This window comes from Electrophorus electricus, chromosome 15 (genome assembly GCF_041902795.1).
Source record: "Electrophorus electricus isolate QZ-2024a chromosome 15, ASM4190279v1, whole genome shotgun sequence".
Lineage (NCBI taxonomy): Eukaryota > Metazoa > Chordata > Actinopteri > Gymnotiformes > Gymnotidae > Electrophorus > Electrophorus electricus.
In genome coordinates this window covers 9,713,261-9,732,500 of record NC_137511.1, presented here as the reverse complement: position 1 = coordinate 9,732,500, position 19,240 = coordinate 9,713,261, and the positions used below count along the sequence as shown (strand labels likewise).

General features: G+C 38.2%; 4 protein-coding genes across 6 annotated transcripts in view; 2 read left to right on the top strand and 2 right to left on the bottom strand.

Annotated features, from left to right (window-relative positions):
- Positions 1–1,520, top strand: part of rhoq (ras homolog family member Q) — an 11,837-nt gene extending 10,317 nt beyond the window's left edge. The window contains exon 5 of one of the 3 annotated variants that reach the window (XR_014117155.1): positions 1–52. This exon is cut by the window's left edge and continues 87 nt beyond it. Coding sequence is in view for 1 of the 3 variants with exons in the window: in XM_027002639.3 (XP_026858440.1) it covers positions 1–69 (69 nt within the window). In the remaining 2 variants the exon portion in view is untranslated. The other 2 variants (XM_027002639.3, XM_081697355.1) reach the window with 2 other exon arrangements.
- Positions 541–5,460, bottom strand: pigf (phosphatidylinositol glycan anchor biosynthesis, class F). The gene is made up of 6 exons (XM_027002637.3): positions 5,273–5,460; positions 4,661–4,916; positions 4,472–4,563; positions 4,177–4,293; positions 3,508–3,616; positions 541–976 (listed from the first exon to the last, which is right to left on the bottom strand). Exons 2-6 carry the CDS (start codon positions 4,886–4,888, stop codon positions 863–865), a joined length of 660 nt encoding a protein of 219 aa, XP_026858438.1. The 5' UTR covers positions 4,889–4,916; positions 5,273–5,460; the 3' UTR covers positions 541–862.
- Positions 5,461–5,794: 334 nt separating this feature from the next.
- cript (cysteine-rich PDZ-binding protein) lies at positions 5,795–8,591 on the top strand. Its single transcript, XM_027002668.3, has 5 exons — positions 5,795–5,900; positions 7,221–7,286; positions 7,518–7,572; positions 7,678–7,781; positions 7,932–8,591. The coding sequence occupies exons 1-5, from the start codon at positions 5,885–5,887 to the stop codon at positions 7,994–7,996; spliced, it is 306 nt and encodes a 101-aa protein (XP_026858469.2). The 5' UTR covers positions 5,795–5,884; the 3' UTR covers positions 7,997–8,591.
- A 295-nt stretch (positions 8,592–8,886) lies between these two features.
- gch2 (GTP cyclohydrolase 2) lies at positions 8,887–12,594 on the bottom strand. The gene is made up of 6 exons (XM_027002697.2): positions 12,194–12,594; positions 11,688–11,797; positions 11,382–11,437; positions 10,333–10,364; positions 10,114–10,198; positions 8,887–9,933 (listed from the first exon to the last, which is right to left on the bottom strand). Exons 1-6 carry the CDS (start codon positions 12,492–12,494, stop codon positions 9,804–9,806), a joined length of 714 nt encoding a protein of 237 aa, XP_026858498.1. The 5' UTR covers positions 12,495–12,594; the 3' UTR covers positions 8,887–9,803.
- Positions 12,595–19,240: the final 6,646 nt, after the last annotated feature.

Below are 19,240 nucleotides of genomic sequence, written 5' to 3'. Positions count from 1 at the left end.
GCTCCCAAGAAAGGTGTGCTAAAGAGACGCCTCGGTCCACGTTGCATCAACTGCTGTCTGCTGACGTGAAGCCACCTGCAGCAAGCCGTTCAGGGGTGACTTGGAGCAAGAAAGCTCAAATACATACCCCATCGATGGAGGAAGGGGCACTTGAAGACCAACTGACAAGAGCTCCAACTGTTCATATGCAGATGACAACACATTCTGAAGTAGGGAAGGAGATATACTGGTACAAAAATCACTGTTTCACTGTTCAGAAAACATGAGCAAAATGAGACTCACTCTGGCATAAGCTGTGGGAGGCAGTGAAATGCAACAACTGAAGAGGCAGCAACCAGCAGCAACAATTTACCTACAAGAACACGTAACAACAAATGACACTGATCCTCAAAACACAGAAGCACAGAAAATGGAAGGTTTACATGGAAAGGCAAAGCATGACATGTTGGAACAGTTCCAATAACAGAACAATTTGACTATGTTTTTGTCTGCTTCTGTAGGCATGTGGTGAGAAAAAATCCTGACAGCACAAATACGGCAGACATTTGCAGAAGTAAAACTTTTATTTGGCTCCAAAAAGGGAACCCACATCTTGCAACTTGGGCTTGCAAAATGCTTGTCTTTCACAAAATTCCTCTGGTCACTACTGACTTTTCAATCCCTTATTTACGAGAAAGATAAGAGGAATGATCTAATGTACACTGCACTGCAAGTATACAAGGGGCAAATAACTTAACACCTTTGGAAAACAGACATTTCTTTTGCTGAATTTGACAGAGGATTCGGGGCAAGGATATAAAACGTGAACTGGTGCAGATGCGTTTGTCGACTATCACAGCCCTTAGCCCTTAGTTCCTGTTCTTCACTTGAGCTTATAGGTAAGCTGCTTGCGATGCCACCGTATCCAGAGTGGGGCAGCCAGGAGCCCTGTCAAAAAACCTCCAGTTGCCCCCAGGGAACAGGAAATGGGCCACACCTATAGGGAGGAGCCACAGGAATATGAAATCAACAACTACCAATCTGCCCTATCTCTGTACTGCAGTAGCATAAATAATGGCTGCAATGAGCAAGATCACTGTGCTGTTCCAATTGTCAATATTTGTACTTAAAGCTTTAACCTGCTTTTTTTTATTGTTGTGTGCATTTCTGAGGCCTTGCCTTTTGGCTCAGCTCCAATTTATGTTGCATTTACAAACTTTATTAAGGAAACAAAAAATTCAGACTTTAGGAATTAGCTGGTTGCATGCTACATGCACATGGGCAAATGGTGATTGGAGTGGTTTTTTTGCAGCTTTTTTCTTAATTTGTAAGAAATAAAAAAACCTTTATGGATATTATGGAATAAACGCCTAGTCTGTTACAAGTGGGAATATAAGTGAAGTTTAGCAAATTGTGCAGATTATTTTATTAAATAGTTGCAACAACTTTTTAAGCTCAGTGAACATTAATACTTATGTACATTTTGTTGGATGACTTGCCTCAAAATGATCATTACTGAATATAAAGTTGGTTTTCAGAAAGGCTGGCTACTCTTTTACTTCCACTTTGACCTCTGAATGTGAAGAAAAAAAACACATACTGGGCCTTTTTGTGTCAGAGAAGCAAAACGACTGGTGGTGGTATGAGGAATTTCCTCACATCATTGCTGATGACCAAAATCATTGCTTAGGTCCGTGACCGTCTGTGGCCTTAATGTGAGCACTACTAATCCCTTTTGGTCTGGCAATTAAATAACATTGTTCTCACAGAGTTGTCTACAAAAAGGCAACCTTTTCATGAGAAGGGAAAAATGTTCTGACCTGTTCTTTTTGGATCCTGGTTAGGATTATCTCTTTTTTTTCATATCTTTACCATTAATGTGAAACTTGCATTCTATACTAAGGGAAAAAAAACTATTTAGCCAGAATTCTGCATTTTAATCATTTGATATTAGTCTGGTGTTCAGCATGCGACATGGCACCAGATTTCATGTAAAGGAAAGCCTATTTGAGCCTTTGCATTCTCCCCAGTGCTCTTTCCCCTTACTCCCTCTTTAGAGGATGGAAGCTTTCTGCTCTCTAAAACACTCTACATTTACCATGTAACCCAAAATCAAAACCATCAGCAAGATTGATTTTTCAATTCTCTCTGAGATGTAGTGGTGATATGGGCTCCATTACAGCAGGGTGTCATAGGGCTGAGTACAGTGGTGACATAAGTCACGAGGCTCTCCACCACTCCACAAAAGATCCCCCACCTAATTCACTCTAATGACGACCTGCTCTGTTCCAGCCTGAGCACACACTTCCACTCTGTGTGTCTGTTAGTCCCCTATTCGTGCCTTAGTCTAGACATTTGCTGTGCATTTGAGAAGGCTCACTGGAGACTTGAGTGTGTAACTTTGAGGGCACTGTGGCAAAGACCAGCCCCTTCTCTGATCCATGTCTCTGTGCCATACAGAAATAAATCAAACCACAGTGCACTCCTTCTGTGCTTTCAGAACTTTTTCATTTAGAACTTTTTAATGATTGCTAGTTCCTTCCTAACAAAAACCTCCTCTGGCTACCATAAATTCAAAGGTGTCCAATGGCATTTTGCAGTTTGTTTGCTACTGCCAACTGTGGTTTCTCCATTTTCACTACTGGGATTATGCATTATACACCATGGCTAAATCACCCTGAAATTTTAGTGATGATATTGATATACTACATTTTGAACAGGACAAAATTATACACAAAAAGATGATAAACAGCCATTTTACCTGGCCTATGAACTCGGCAGTTTGGAATTTTGTACTTCAATGGGCATTTGAGAATGAATTCTGGAATCGGGTAATTTGCAGGAATTAAGGGATGGTTATGGAGACGTGCTTACACAAGGACGCTCAGACTAAGTGGCAGAACCAGTGGACAAGGTAAAAACAAAGCCTTTTGTACACAGAGAGAATACATGAAATACAGATACAGACACCATCTACAAAATGGGTCAAAAGCAGCATGAGGTATGGACTTGCATAAGGTGCAGTATATAGAAATATCTTGGTTCAGACAATTTTGAAGGTTGCTATGCCCATGTTACTTGAAGCAAACATGGTGGAAACCACCTCTCACAATATTTCTTTGCTAGGTTTCTTCTTTCTAAGGTTTCCTTCCTCTATACATGAGGCACATCCATAGACCAATGACATGGAACTAAAGCTTCATATTATGCAACAGCAAAACTCTGAAAAACATTGCATTTTCCATACTGTGAAGCACTCAGCACAATTAACATTACTTATATTTTCCATACTATTAATCACTCCATCAGTTTAGCATATATAACCACAATCTAATCCATTTACGCTGTCTCTAGACACAGCATTGGAGTAAATTATACTTCAATTATGTATTGTCTATTGACAATCCATGCTTTTAGCTTAGGAGGCACATTAGCCCAACATATAGGTATGTAATGTCCATTGCTCCTGAAATAACCTAACCTGTAATGTCAGTAATCTGAGTGTTTATAGTGTCCTTCATTACTGACCTGCCAGGGTCTGTCCCAGTCAAGGGGAATGGGGAAAGCTCCAAACCAGGCCCCAACTATGCTGCAGCTGCTAGTGATCTGAAGAGAAGTGTCCCACACGGACATCGCTCTGCAACACACTTGTATTTTTTACTCAATACTATAAACAACTTACGTGTTTAGAAATGACACATTTTAAAATGTGCATTCATGCATCTGTTGTTCACCCAAGCACTAAATACAGATGGAGGGGGGAAAGGTCATTGCAATCTTTTACAAGCACAAAAGCCACTGGGAATACTGTAATAAATCCAATGTGGGTAGGATTTGGATTATGGAAGACAGTACTCACAGATAACACATCTGTATAAACACTGCATATCCTCATCAGTTCAGAGCAAGTGAGAGTTACTAATAAAATACTTTTTTCCAAATCTCAAAATTACAAACCAGTCAAGGTAAACTAGGTTTTAAACTAAGGTGACGTATTGGATTACTGTTAAGTCCCCTTCTTGACCATGGTTCAAGATCGCCACCTAGTGGCACAGCGCTATAAAGAGCGCTACTACTACTCTCTCTCTCTATCTCACACTATTTGCTAATGGAAAAATGTTGAACAGTTAATTAAATTCAGGTGAATAATTTCAGAATTTAACCTGCAATGTAACAGTCATAATAATCAGCACCCACCCGTCTCTACTGAAGACCCGAATCCAAGCCTGCACGTTTGGCCCCAGGATACACAGACACCTCAGTGTGGTGAGAGTGGAAAGCAGAACAGCCAAGGAAAATGTCTCCAGAGCTGACCTGAACAGTGAAACATCAGCATCTGATATATAGTTTGGTCACAGAAGCGCAAAAATATTTTGACTTGATCTGACCCAAACTTTCAGTCACTATTCATTTAAACAGCAGTTGTGATCATCTGCCAGAAAATTCATCCCTTAGTACATGCTAAAAAGTCTTATTTACACATAATACTCACTCTATCAGAGGTGCTCCATACAGGACAACCACAGCGTGGAAGAAGAGACATGATAGCACAAAGTATACACAGGATCTGATAAGTCTAGATAACTGGCAAACAAACAAGAGAAATGCTTCACATGAATTATTTGTTTCATACAAAATCAAATAAAAGTTTTCTGTCTTCTTTTAAGATGACCATCTGTACCTTATAGTTTAACGTGTTCTTCTTTGTTGGTGGACTAATACCAAGAAGCCAAAACACAGCTATGTTAACGACAGCAACAGAGCAAGCAACAGAATAAAGCCAGACCAAGTGAGTCCCATACACAGAGAAGTTATCAACAAGAACAACCGGTATGACCGTTGCCATGAAGATAGAAGCAGCAATAATGGCATGAGCTGATGTCATGCCTCTGATCTCCACGTCCCACATGATCTCGGCTTTTCTCGTTTTAGTGTTTCTATTAAAAGACATTAAATTGATTACTTAATAAATGAAGATTCTGCCATGCACTCAAAATTAGAATTATGGGAATTGTAGCACTGATTTTATTTTGTTTATTGAAATCTTGAAAGGTATTTAGCTAGTTTGCTGGCTACATTAAAATACTAATATTCAAATAGCAAAAAACACATCGAGCATTAGAAATAATAATAAAAAAAAATTCACATATAACCGATAAAGCTAACCACTGCACACAAACGAAATTTGTAGCTAGATAACGGCCTCTATTTGAGAAGCAAAGTCTGACAGCTAACAATAGCGATTTTACCTAGCTTCTGGTTTACACAACAGTGCATTTGTTGTTGTACCTACCTGATGCAGTTGTCTAGTGGATCGAAAGAAAAAAAAACAATAAAACAGCAACAACAAAAAACTAAATATTAAACTCCATTATCATATAACAATACACAAGCAATATAAGCATGGAGCATAGCTAACCTATTTTAGCTAACTTTAATCTCGACGTCCATTAGTTCAGGGTATCAGGAAGTGACAGTGACAGCATAAACCAAAATAAAACACATTGGCGTTACTGCAAGTGAAGACCTGTGAAATTAATGTTTTTACGTTTGATTCTGATTAGACTCTTTTTTACCTCTAAAAATATAATAAACATCATGTTTGTTAGCTATGATAGATACATCATAACTTGTTTCTGCCCCTATAATGTGAATTATTGAATGTATCTGCTATTTATAAAATAGGGGAAAGATGCCTTGCATCTTAATAGAGACAATATAAAATAAATACTTCACGCAAGCTATTGCAGAGTTAAATTCGGGAATAAAGCCTGATCAAAAAAGCGTCGTTCTCTGTATTTTGGTGGGACTTTTACTTTAAACGCTACGTTTTCATCAGTCGTATTTTCTAGCTTCACAGCCATAACAGGTTATTTACAACTACTATTTTAAGAGATACACAACAATGGTTTGTGAGAAATGTGAGTATGTAATTGATGTTTTATTCGACGACGAATATAAATGTTTGTTTGACTTTGAATCAATTTAATTATTTGTTAGTTAGATATTGGGTTATAATGGCGTTACATGTACGTTACCCTGCTGTGTATCTTAACTAGCTAGCGCATTAGCTAGCGTTAGCCAGGTGGAAATATAGCAGGCAACGGATTCGTTTAAAAGGCCAGCAGAGGCAGTTGGCTAGCAACAGCTACTTGGTTAGCTAGTTAGCTAACCTAGCTAACTAACTGAATTGCTCGTTCTTTCTATCAGTTAGCTAAACTAGCTAGCTAACTAAACAAGTACAATTTTGTACTTGAAAGTGTGTCGCTGTTGCGTAGCATCATCTTCATGATCTATTTTTGAAGAAGACTAATCTGGTTGGCTACTGAGTACCTAGCTGAGTACCTAGTAGTATTAACAACTGTGGTTCTGAGCCAGAGCTAAAGAATGCCTGTAAGAGTCCTTAGTTTGTTGTTCACATGAAGTGCAGCAGTCCCCCTTTATGTAGTCTGTTCTCTCTACGAGCTCAGAGAGCAGGCCCAAATCAATAGACCACAGTCAATAGTAGTCAGAGAAGCTATAGTTTCCTAGCAGAGGGAATGTATTTGTAGGGCTGAGGAGCTGGTGAGGGAAAGAGAAGTGATTCGGAGAGCGGAAAGCAAGGTGTGCGTGTGTGAGAAGGTCAAAGGTGTGATGAGGATTAGATCTGGTTGGGAACATCTGGAGATTAGCCAACTGCTACCGGTTGTCTTAAGTTCTACTGGTACTAAGGAAATATTATTTTATGACATGAAGTACAGTATGAAGTCAGAGAGGGCAGGTAGTTATACAGAGAGAACAGAGTTCTGAATCATCAGATTAGGGGAGCATGGACAGTCCATGCCTGATCATCTAACATGATCTATATTCTAGACTAACAATGATTTTATACAAACAGTAAGAATTTTATTCTTACAATGATCATATTATGATATCATATTTATAAACAAGTTGAAGGTGAATATTAGTGTCTGTCAAGTAGGCCCTAATAAAGCTAAAATTTCAGTCTTGCCTATATTTTAGGTTATATTTTAAAACATACAACGTTTAGCTTTTCCTGTGCAAGTATGATATGTTACTGTTAGTCCAAACAGGGGCATGTTAACAGAAATGGAATCAGACCATTTTGGGTATTAAGCAGTAGCTTGTTGTAGATTCAGAAGCCTGTTATGAAATGTCAGAAACACAAATGCTTCACATTTGTAAGCTTTCAGTGTTCTTTCATAGTTTTTGACTGCAGTTTTGAATGTTCCCCTCCCCAGGTGAGAAGAAACTTGGACGAGTTATCACTCCTGATACTTGGAAAGATGGGGCAAGAAATACAACAGGTCCTATGTATAAAGAATTGTGTGTGTGTGTGTGTGTGTGTGTGTGTGTGTGTGTGTGTGTGTGTGTGTGTGTGTGTGTCATAACATTTTATCCATATGCAGTAGATGTGCTACAGGTCTACTGTGTGATTTCCCCCCCCCCCCCCAAAAAAAAAAAAGACACCAGATTTTGACAATGCAAAAATTAGTCAGTTCTAAGAAATCTTACCATGTAATTGATGTGCTTTACAGAGAGTGGTGGCCGGAAACTCAATGAAAATAAAATGCTGACATCTAAAAAGGGCAGGTATGTTAATGCAATATTCTGTAAATGAAATGAACTTTGCTACCTTGCTTATGTTGTTCAATTGATCATAATACTGAAATGTACACATTGCATTGTTTGTACCAGGTTTGATCCCTATGGAAAGTCAGGTTTTGCTACATGCAGAATATGCAAAAGTTCTGTTCACCAGTCTGGATCACACTACTGCCAGGGATGTGCTTACAAGAAAGGTAAGCTAAGTTAAAACGTATTTCAGTAGTGCTTAGTGTTTCTTGGTTGGTAGCTTTGATTTTGTAATCACATTTTGATTTTAATTTTGCAAATTTGCATTACATTCTGCATACTGAATAGTGTTTTTCTTGTGTTTTACATTTTGCCAGGGATCTGTGCTATGTGTGGAAAGAAGGTTCTTGATACAAAGAATTACAAGCAGACTTCAGTGTGATTGATCTCTTGTTGGCTGAGTCTGGGAATGGATGCATGAAAGTGATTTGCTGTCTTTAACTAAAACTTGCATTCAGCTGGTTAATATAGTGGAGTTTAGTGCTGTGCTCACCAATGCTGTCATTTGTGTTGCAGTTCAGCACAGTGATACAGTAGCTGATAACTATATCCATGCTGAAAATATTTTGATGATAGGTAACTTAAACAATATATAGGCTTGTACTGTTTGTATAAAATTTGATGCCTTTTTTCAAGGGAACTAGTGAGAGTGCTTGTTTCCCCTCCATCTTTTCCAAACAAATTATGAGTATATTAAATAAAACATCCACCTTTTTAGTTCATTTGTTAATACGATTTAAAACCACTCTACTCTGTCTTTCTGAAACAAACCTATAATCTCAGTAACTACAAAGAACCTTTTAGTAGCAAGTCTTCATTGTTAATATCTGTTGTGACATGTTCAGCCTAAGGTCTCAATTCTGACATTTTAAATATCATCCATTTGCAAAATGTTCATGGCTCACTGTACATTGTATTTTTCCCTGGTCTAAATGACACTGTAACGGGTATATAAAATTAAAGAGGATTATGTTTAATTCTAGACTGTTTATTGTATAATACCAGTATTTATATTGATAATTCATCTTTTTTATCATTACTTATTTTAACTTATGTATTCTTATGTGTTTCTTATAATTTGATTCCTGTAAATATTTATTTTTAGCCAAAATAAAATGGGAGAGAAAACCAAGTAAAGTAAATTCTTTCACATATGACAATAAAATATGAAAGGCAAATTATTTGAAATATCACACTGATTGATTTAACATATACTACATGGTTGTAACAGAGTAGTATACAATTATAAGATTGTAATTTTAGTGTCAGAATAACATTACAGAAGAAAAACTGCTATATCTGCTACCTATACTGTACTTAATGGGATACAGTGGCTGGTTTTACATGAATCCAACCAATTTAAACCAAAAAGCATTATGTGCTACAAATTAGTGTAGAGGAAAAAATATGACCCTGAACATTATATTTGGCATGTACTACCAAATGCATTATGCACCAATTCATTAAGTCTTGTCCATTTATTGTAAAAGGGCATTGAGTTGAAAGTGGACTTCAGGGTTCTTTATTCAGATGCTGGTGTCATAGGCCTAAAAATAATGTACATGAACCCTTATATTGCTTCAAAATGGTTCACACTCATGCACCAATTATCAGTCTCTAATTACGCTGGTCCTTTGTACGTTTACAAAAGCCACAAAGATATAAATTATACAGGAAATTTGCATTATTAAAAACAATTAATGATATTGGAGTCGAGAGCAAAATTACTTTGTTAAGCTTATATTAGAGTGATAATAGTTAATTTGTCAGCCTTTAAGGCAACTATGATTATATTTTTTTGCAGATTGCATTGTATTAGACTATAAAACTATTAAACAGTAAAAATAAATATTAGTCAACCAAATAGGACTTTGCAAGCTCTTTCTATGAATCTGTACTAATGACTGAGGTGATATTTGACCAGTAATAGTCAGCAGTAAGACTGGTTAGAGTGGTATGTGCATTAATAACAGTAAGTAGATGTCCCTGAGGTTCAGCTGTAGGCAGTAAACTATGCTCAAAATGCAACTAGCTGGTGGACAGCTCTAGAGCTCTGGCTCAGTAAAAATCTGATAGCACCATAACAAATTTAAAACTTATTGATTATTGTAACTTGTAACTTATTGTAACTTGCTCTTCTGAAGTGTTTTTCAGAGTACAGGGGACTCAAGTGACAAAGCAGTGGCACACTATGAATTCTTGACCAGTGCCATGAACTCCTCCTTGGTCTTTGGGTCTTCCCTGAATACACCCAACATCACACTGGTCACAGTGCAACTGTTCATCTTCTGGACTCCACGCATGACCATGCACATGTGACTGCAACAAATAAACAGGGCATCCAGTTGAAAATGTGAAAACAATATTTGTATACTGACACTGTAACTGAAGGTAAAAGGTAGTGATGAAGTAAAGACAGAAACGTCGTGGAGAGAGTTAAATAATGTGTTTTTAAGCAATTATATTTTTTATGTGTGTGGCAAGGAAATAGATACTCACGCTGCCTCAATTACTACTCCTACTCCTGCTGGCTGCAAGGCGTCAGAGATTGCCATAGCAATTTGCTTTGTCAGGCGCTCTTGTACTAAAATAGAAATAATATCAATGAAATCATTAAGATATCATAGAGAAAGCAACACGTTAAAAGCATGTTATCCATGACTTAGACATACTGACTAAACATGAAGATACAGTAACTTTATTTACAGTGAAGATTACCTTGAAGTCTGCGACTATACATTTCTGCAATCCTGCAGAGCAACAATATTGGATTAGGAGATTCAGTATGTGCCACAGATTCACCAACTGTATTATTAACTATAACATAACATTAAGCATAACAAAGTTCTTCTTTGCTGTGCTTGGATAATTCCTGTGCACTATACAGACTAAATTACAGTTACAGCCTTTAAAAGATGTTCTTATCCAGAGCAACCTGCTTCTTTATCAGTACAATTCTGTTTACACCTTGGGAATCAACTCCATAACCTTGTTGTAGGTAGCACCTTGCTCTAGTACTCCCATGTAAGATATAGGAGCACTACAGAGAATTAGCCTGTAGTAATTACTAACCCTATGATCAATATATTTTTAGGGGTTATATTGACCCATTTAATTCCTTATTTAACTTCTTGTAGTAATTTTTGTTTCTAAGTTATTTGTATCTCTTTCCACCTGCACGCGTAAATATTTAATGATCATTATTGTATTATTGTTTTTAACCCTTCAAAGTATACTATAGAAGAGTATTTAATCCCTTATAGACAAGGGTTTAGGGCCTCTATAATATATGGATTTATATTAATGTAAGAAATTAACATGATAAAATGAATAATGGAGACCACAAGTCTAGAGCTGAGTGCTTGTTGCTTGTTCATATGGACTGGCTGTATAGTACCAGTGAAAAGCACAAAAGAACTTAATACTAAATGAGGTGAGAGTGGTGTAGGCTCTGTTGCGTTTCCAGTGGCTAATGGAGAGTGGATGAGGCTGAGGGGGATTTCCTCAGTGCCAGAACTGAGCTGGCTGGGCAGTTTTCAGAAGGGCATGATGCAGTGCTAGGCTTTAAGACTAAGCCTTACGTCAACAGGCAATGATAACAGAAGCACTCAGTGGTGCATCGATAACACAGCGCTCATTTGCTTTCACTCTAATGTGACATCGAGGACATTTGTTACCAATATGGACTGGTATGGTATGGTGTGTGTGTGTGTGTGTGTGTGTGTGTGTGTGTGTGTGTGTGTGTGTGTGTGTGTGCGTACACTCACCTGGCAAGTTTACTAATCCCAACCACTTTTTTATTTGGAAGATATCCTATGTGAACCTGAGGACAAGAGAACATATATAAGTGTGCTGTTTGATCAAATCTGCCCAATGAGGTCTTGTCTTTCCTCTCAGTCACTCACTCAAGAACTTAACAGTGCTCGCTTCTCTCTCTCTCTCTCTCTCTCTCTCTCTCTCTCTCTCTCTCTCTCTCTCTCTCTCTCTCTCTCTCTCTGGATCTATCTAAAAGTCTAAAATAATAAAGTTTGCTTAAAGTTTTTCTAAACTCATCTGTTTGCTTTTATGTTTACCTTGCCAAAAAATGGTACTAGATGATGTTCACAAAGAGAGAACATGTCAATATCTTTCACTATAACCAGTTCGTCATGGTCTTCATCAAAGACGGCATCATTAAGGATATCTGCAGACACAAATGGCGCATTACTTTAGTTACAGCAGTTGTGTTCAGTGTGGCATAGTTTAAAAGGTCCACATAAATAACATGCTGTTATGAACCCTGCATGCATATCATATTTGTTTTCCTTGTAAATTCTCAACGGTAAAAATCAATTAAATGTTAGTTCTCTTGAAGGGTTCCGCAAGTCACATAAACGCAAAGGACAACAAAGACCTGAAGAATAATTGGTGCTTAACCGTTATGCCTTTCTAAAGCGCGCACGCTGCACGCAGTGCACCCACACGCAAAATGCGCGTAACAAGAAGTTTGGTGCCTGTTAATTTGCTCCCTTAACGTGAAATCATTAATCATTGCTAAACTGAAACACAGACCACTTAAAGTGCTGCAGAAAGTACTTACCGGATACTGTTTCGTGGTACCCCTTTGTAAGAAACTGCATGGCTTTAGCAGCACGCAGTGGCGTTCGGAGTAGACCCTGTCGGTCGGTGTCCTCGCCCAAACCTCGAAGTACTGTCGTGTACGCAGCCTCTAAATCTGTTAAGCGCGTTTCGTCCTCTGCCTCTTTTCGAGACATTTCCTTTTTGTGCTGAACTTTTTTCGGCTCGATTGATAAGGCGCTGAAGCCATTGCGGCAGAGGTACTCTGTAACAATTTTGCTGTTGCACAATCCGTTAATTTCTGCAGGGTTCTGGTAAGCCATTTACTGTGCGTAGGTTATCGGCTGTATGTATTAAATAAAACAACTTTATATAAACCGAACTGACGTTTTCTAGCTATGGCTTTCGTGGCGGTAGCTTCACCTGTTGGTTGAATCTTCTGGCTGGTTTTCTGAGCAGCGCTCTATTTATACGGGCTCGTATTACTCGCTCCGTCCAATTCGCTCAAATCGAAGATCGCGCAGAAGCACTTCAGTGATGACGCTGTATCAGTATCTTGATCTGACATTTCATCCATGTAAAGGTTACACAGGTATGGAATGCGTTAATACCATGAAGTCACTTCCTAACGTAAATCGATTTGTGATATGAACTCAGATAATATTAGGTTTTCTTGGTAAGTATAGGACCTCACGTGGTTCGACCTCATTCTGCACATAAACCCCTGATCCTGATGGGTGGCGGGGTCATTCACATTATTAATAGGAATTATCAATAGTTTAAACTGTACTCAAAGTTATTTCTTCCCCTCTTGAACCTTAAGTAAACACTGAAACAGTTTAAATTAAACGTATGTACTAAATTGAAACGAATACTTTATACATTTAAATTAGAAGCAACACAAAAGTTAAACAGGTAGTATCACCTAGCTTGCACAATACTTTGCAGTACAGTTTCACACCTGTAGAAATTGTGTTTCACGCCTAAACATATGCTTATTAGCAATTTAGTTGCAAGCGAATATATATATATATATATATATATATATATATATATATATATATATATATATATATATATATATATATATATATATATATATATATATATATATCACGACTTCATTAAGGTGGAACAGTTTACATACATTAAATCTTTCATATTCGATTTTAAGGTTTAGTGTTTCCTAATAGTTATTTTGGGTTGAGCACAATTATCATCATGCTAGCTGTATGTTATATATTGTTAGCAAGTAAAAACCGATCTGGTCTGCCAGGTCCTTTGGTAGTAATAAATCTTAATAGATTTGTTACTATCATTAACCTGCATTCTGCTACTGAGCTTGTGGATTTTTGTTTGTTGTTTCATGTATTTCATGCTGACACTTTGTTAAGATATTTTTTAACTTCAGGACAATATCTTAATTATAGCCGCAGATTTTTATTTCTGTGTATCTATTTGTTTGTTTGTTTGTTCTTTTTCTCTGCTCTTTCTAGATACGATCAACCTATATCACCCTCATTTTCCCCGTTTTCTCTTTAGGAGAATGAATGTGATTGTAAAGTATGTGATATATCAGTGTCCAGTGTCCAGTGTCAAAGCATTTTAAGTGGACATTACCTGACAATGTTCATGCATCTTTGTGTATACAGCAACGGCCCTGTACATTTAAATTGTGGAATAATCTTTTGGGCCACATATACTGCACGCACAGTTCACAAGTATATTCCAGACCTTTTGCGTTTGCCACATTTTGATGTGAGCTGTGTGCATGCTCACTTTTCATTTTATGCTGAACTTCATCTACAAAGAGCAAACTCAGAGTTCAGCAAAAACACCACTGTCACGGAAGGCTCCGCCCCCCCACGAGTCACGTGGCACGGCCCGCCGCATGCAGGGGATTCACAGTTGTACTGTTTCTAACCACGCCCCCCGGGATTGCACAGACCTGCACGGGGTTTACTATTGAATGTCTGTCTTGTCTATTTAAACCGCTGTCAGTGCGCGCATACTCGTTGGTCATTGTCGCTACGTATGTCTTAATGTCGATCTCTGTTGCCGTAACGTTGGTTTGTGTAAGTCACGTGTTACTGTATATGTGTTCTTCGTCTAATGTTCAGTGTAGAGTCACGATTACTGTAAATGTTGTATGTAAGTGCCACCGCTGTCGTCTATGTTTCATGTCAATAAGCGTCTTGCACCGTCGAGGAAGTCTTTGCGTCCTGCTCCGCGCCCTGCGGCACTCGGGCCACTCTGCTTACCCCTGCACCAAAGCTAACATCTAATATCCTTGAAGGCATGGCTGAAGAATCTTCATATGCCAGTGGCTGACAGCTTCAGGAGATTTGCTGAAGGAGTGGTGAAGGCTCTTCTGTGCTTGAGGCAGAAAGGTACCAGCCACAAGGAAATGAAGTGCAATATAAAAATAAAGTTGGCTGATTTTTGAGGGGGAAAAAAAGCAGAATTGGACATCCTGAATCTGCATGATCTCTCTTAAGAACAAGCATAAAGGTAGTGGAAAGGCAGCCGCAAACATAAAAACCCATTGTGTGTGAAGATTTTCTGGTGTTTTGAGCCACCCTTATGTTGTACTGGTCTATCTGGGTTCACTTGATTGTCATGCAAGGAAGAGAGGCCTTGCTTGATATGTAAAACAAAGCCTACCATTTATATCTACCTTTTAAGATATGTTATAAGATATTTTAATAGGGTATGTGCCTAGGTTTAGACTTCAGCCCCTCAGAAGTTCTCATTTCTAATCAAACTGTCCTCTGCTATTCCAGTTGTTTGCCTATGTTTCTTTTATTTGTAGTATGTTCCCTTACTATTGCAATATATATAATTAGCAATAACTCAAATACTATAACATTGTTTCAAGTTGGTTTGTCACATACATAGTCATACACAGTATAACTTGCAGTGAAATGGTTTGAGAGTGCTCTGTCCAAACTGAGGGGAAAAAAAGCAGGGGTGCATAGGGAAATATATATTCTATATATATATACAAAAATATATTAACAATGTATGTACAATATATGTATATGTTTATATATACAATGTATATATAGATATGTATGTACACAATGTACAGTTCCAGATTTACAATTGACATATTTACAGTTACATGGTGGTGGTGGTCCCCACAGTTTATCAGTTTCCCTGATTCAGGGCCCGACTGGCCTGTGGGAAGAAACTCCTCTTCAGTCTCTCTGTATTGGTCTTCAAGGAGCGAAAGCGCTTCCCTGACCTCAACAGAGAGAAGAGCCTATTGTTGGGATGGGTGGGGTCCTTCACAATCCTCCTGGCCTTGGTCTGGCACCGCTTGTAGTAGATGGTCTGCAGGTCAGAAAGTTCCGTATGAGTGATGCGCTCTGCTGAACGCATCACCCTTTGGAGTGCTTGTCTGTCCTGCTTGTTGCTGTTCCCAAACCAGACTGTGATGTTCCCCGTGAGGATGCTCTCGATAGTGCAGGCGTAGAAGTTCCGCAGCACCTTGGAGGGCAGTCTAAAGTCTCTTAGGCGTCTGAGGTGGTAAAGACGCTGACAAGCCTTCTTTGCCAGGGAGTTGGTATGGCAGGACCAGGACAGGTCCTGCGAGATGTGAACACCAAGGTACCTGAAACTATCTACTCTCTCCACCATGGTTCCACTGATCCTCACAGGTTGGTAGTGCCGCTCCTGCTTCTTGCTGCAATCCACGATCAGCTTCTTTGTCTTGCTGATGTTTAGGAGGAGATTATTTTCCTGGCACCAGGCCCACGAGGCCCTCTCGTCATTGTCCAAGATCAGGCCCATGACGACGGTGTCGTCAGCAAACTTGACAATGATGGTGGAGCTGGAAGTGGCTGCGCAGTCGTAGGTGTAAAGTGAGTAGAGCAGGGGGCTTAGGACACAACCCTGAGGAGCTCCATTGGTGAGGGTGGATGAGACACAGTTGGCCACCCGTACTGATTGTGGTCTGTTCGTTCTGTGGTCTGTGTGCTAGTGTGCTGTGTGCTAGCATTGTGACCTAAACATTCATTATGATACACACACAACACCCAACCTCAGTTAAATTGAGAATAAATTTACTAAATAGAAATGAAATAACTGTTGGCTTAGTCATTTACAGGAACAGTCTTATAGCTTTCTTAAAAACTCAACACCCCATGTGTGCTAGCATCATTATGCAATAGATCATATTACTAGATTCTGAGTTGCAACTGGGCTACAGAAGTTTGGGTCAGTTTCTTCCCTTGCCTCCCAAAAGAAGAAATGAAAAAGGAAAACAAAAAGTCTGATGGCTGTTTAATTCTTTCTCCTACAGGAGAAAGGAAGGGGTTTAGGACTGGTCAATAATTCCTGAATTCTTTAATATGAATGAAATAAGTGTTGGTAATACAATAGTCAACCTGTTTATTAGTTTTATTTGGTGACAAATTAAACCCTATTTGTGTTTGAAATGTGTTTCCAGAATGTTATTCAGGTATGTTCTAGAATGGTTAATCTGGAAATGAATATTTCGGGTTTTGGTGGTCAGAGTTTGAAGTGTAAAGAGACCACTTATTATTTTTTAATGTATGTAATCAAAATGTGTATATATATATATATATATATATATATATATATATATATATATATATATATATATATATATATATATATAATCTCTCACACACACACACACACACACACACTTTGGCCCAGGTATATTTTAAATTAAGATGATAATTACCTTTGTGCCCTCAGTGTTAGGCCTCAAGTTTAATGATGCTGTTGGACGAATTTCATGTTCATTTCATGTATAAGCCTACAGCAGGACTTTGTTTCTAAGCAGCCATTTTAGTTTTAGAGGGATCATTTTTGCTAGTTCTTGGATAGGTACATTTCTTTTGAAATTTTTGTAAAAGATATCTAGTATGCTGGCTGATGGATGACAATGATGGTAATTATATCTGAGTCCTGCAACTGTGCTAGGTGTGCTTATTTTGGAGTAGGCACAAATTTAGGAACAAAAGTTGTCTAATTTTGGTGGCTAATGTGAAGCATAATTTAGATTTGTCTACTTTGGACTATAATAAATATTTATGTGCATTTATGCTGTGTGATTGTTTTGTGACAACTTTAAACAAGGAGTCTGAGATTAGCTGTGAATACCACAGATATTAGTAACTCTTTTGAAATGTATAAGGTTTATGTATAAGACTTGCATAAATCCAGCAAGTTCAATAAATGTTAAGATTATGTGATCAATTCATATGAGATTAACATAATGAAGAAGGCTTCATTTAATGTGGTTTTACATAAAACTTATATAAAATAATTTCTAAGATTTTTGAATGTAATTGATCCTCATTATGATGTATTCAGAAATGAAAAGTACAACTGATATCTGAGCTTTTTGTACTTGATTTTGAGGTATTGATTCAATATACTTGCAATATGTTTCTGCACTACATGTGTCTGAATGAAATATTATGGTCCAAAGGGACACAGCTGTATTTTTTGAAGGTGATGTTCTAACAATAGATTTTTTAGGAGTTAAATCCTATATAATGACTAGTCGACCAGGAAATATTGAATGAACATTGATATACATTGGTCAGTGTACAACATTCAATGATGTATAATTCAATAAATTTTTATAACTACTTCTATATCTTTTATTATAGCACAGTTGGATCTTTTTATATATAATCTTTATATGTACAGCAAGCTCTAAAATAGCTGTTTGTTCTAAAATAACACATTGCATCATGTTGTATCATTTGTCCCCTTTTCTGTGCTGTGTCCAAGGCTATTGTGAGCCCTGGAAGGGGGGGGGTGAACAGAACCCATTAGTTCCGTATACTTTTAGTAAGACTTGTATCTTAAACTGCTTCCCTTTTTTATGATTGGTTACTCAGATGGAAGCAAAGTGAATGACTACATATGAGAGAGTGTGATATGTGAGGGGAGAAGGTGTAGTGATGCTACCTGTGCGTAGGCCAAGCAGGACCTGGCTTTTACAGAGCTGTATTGACGTGTGATGTGGCCAGGGAGGGTTGTGGCGTTCTGCTCCCGATCAGGCCTGCGTCAACAGTGGATAATAAGGTCATGGTATGAGAACATTGAATCACTGCCTTCCAGAAGCCCAAAAGAGATCAGAGCCATGTTGCCATGGAGACAAGGTGACCAATTTGCAACCCCTAAGGCATGTATGTGGTTTGTGACCCATGTGCTTGAACGTTTGAATGCCTTGTGACATGAAATAAAAAGGTACCATAAATCCTTCGCAACATTAGTATTACTTTTCTTTAAAGTAATAAATACATACTGTGCTTTTTGAAGGAATCTTATGGCTTATTTATAAAGCACCTTGAATTGCACCATGTAGAAAATTTGATAAACATGCCTTGCCTTTTGGTTTAAGAGCACAAACATGCAATAAATATTATCCACATGCTAACAAGTAATCGTGGAGTTTACTAATAACTTTAAATTCATTAATGCAATTTAGTTAAAGGCATCTGCCTTTTAGATGCTTTGGCCCACAGAGGCACAGTTTATACTGCTGTAATAAAACTTGTACACTTCATGACAAAGTTCTCTGATCACATGATCACAACCATCCTACTTCTTAAACTAAGGAGCTTTACCAGTGCAAAATAAATAATGGTAACAATCAGATTATAGGTATGAACAGACAATCAGATATGTATACATCTATGTGAGACATGGAGACCATTAGAAGTTCAGAATGGTTCAGAAAGGATCAGCTCTTTCTCACTCTGTAAATCTGCAACTTGTGCTTTCTTCATGGGACTTTTCTTGCACACTTGACAGGGAGTCCAAAGTCTTGCAGTAGAGCATACAGCGATAGTCAGGCTGGCAAGTCAGTGGAGTTCAGGGGCCCTGAAACAACTAGCTTGAGCATGGACACCTGAAATGAAGGACATATGACTACTGGCACCATACGTGACATCTGATGCAAAGCTGTATGGTGTATGGGTCAACATACCTGGTGTGTAGCTTACCATGGGGGCCCACCTTTCCATCCTTGATGGCTACCCACATACGTTGAAGAAATGCAGGTGGAGCTTGTCACAAG

What these genes read in the sequence shown, in the direction of transcription:
- cript (XM_027002668.3), top strand. An exon ending in TGGGGCAAGAAATACAACAG is followed by an intron (nt 7,287 to 7,517) that starts GTCCTATGTATA and finishes TGTGCTTTACAG; the next exon opens with AGAGTGGTGGCCGGAAACTC. An exon ending in CTGACATCTAAAAAGGGCAG is followed by an intron (nt 7,573 to 7,677) that starts GTATGTTAATGC and finishes TGTTTGTACCAG; the next exon opens with GTTTGATCCCTATGGAAAGT.
- gch2 (XM_027002697.2), bottom strand. Translation starts at nt 12,494, where the DNA reads ATGGCTTACCAGAACCCTGCAGAAATTAACGGATTGTGCAACAGCAAA. An exon ending in GGGATTAGTAAACTTGCCAG is followed by an intron (nt 10,365 to 11,381) that starts GTGAGTGTACGC and finishes GTTGCTCTGCAG; the next exon opens with GATTGCAGAAATGTATAGTC. An exon ending in GGAGTAGTAATTGAGGCAGC is followed by an intron (nt 9,934 to 10,113) that starts GTGAGTATCTAT and finishes TATTTGTTGCAG; the next exon opens with TCACATGTGCATGGTCATGC.
- pigf (XM_027002637.3), bottom strand. Translation starts at nt 4,888, where the DNA reads ATGTGGGACGTGGAGATCAGAGGCATGACATCAGCTCATGCCATTATT. An exon ending in TATGGAGCACCTCTGATAGA is followed by an intron (nt 4,294 to 4,471) that starts GTGAGTATTATG and finishes TTCACTGTTCAG; the next exon opens with GTCAGCTCTGGAGACATTTT. An exon ending in ACTGGGACAGACCCTGGCAG is followed by an intron (nt 977 to 3,507) that starts GTCAGTAATGAA and finishes TCCTCCCTATAG; the next exon opens with GTGTGGCCCATTTCCTGTTC.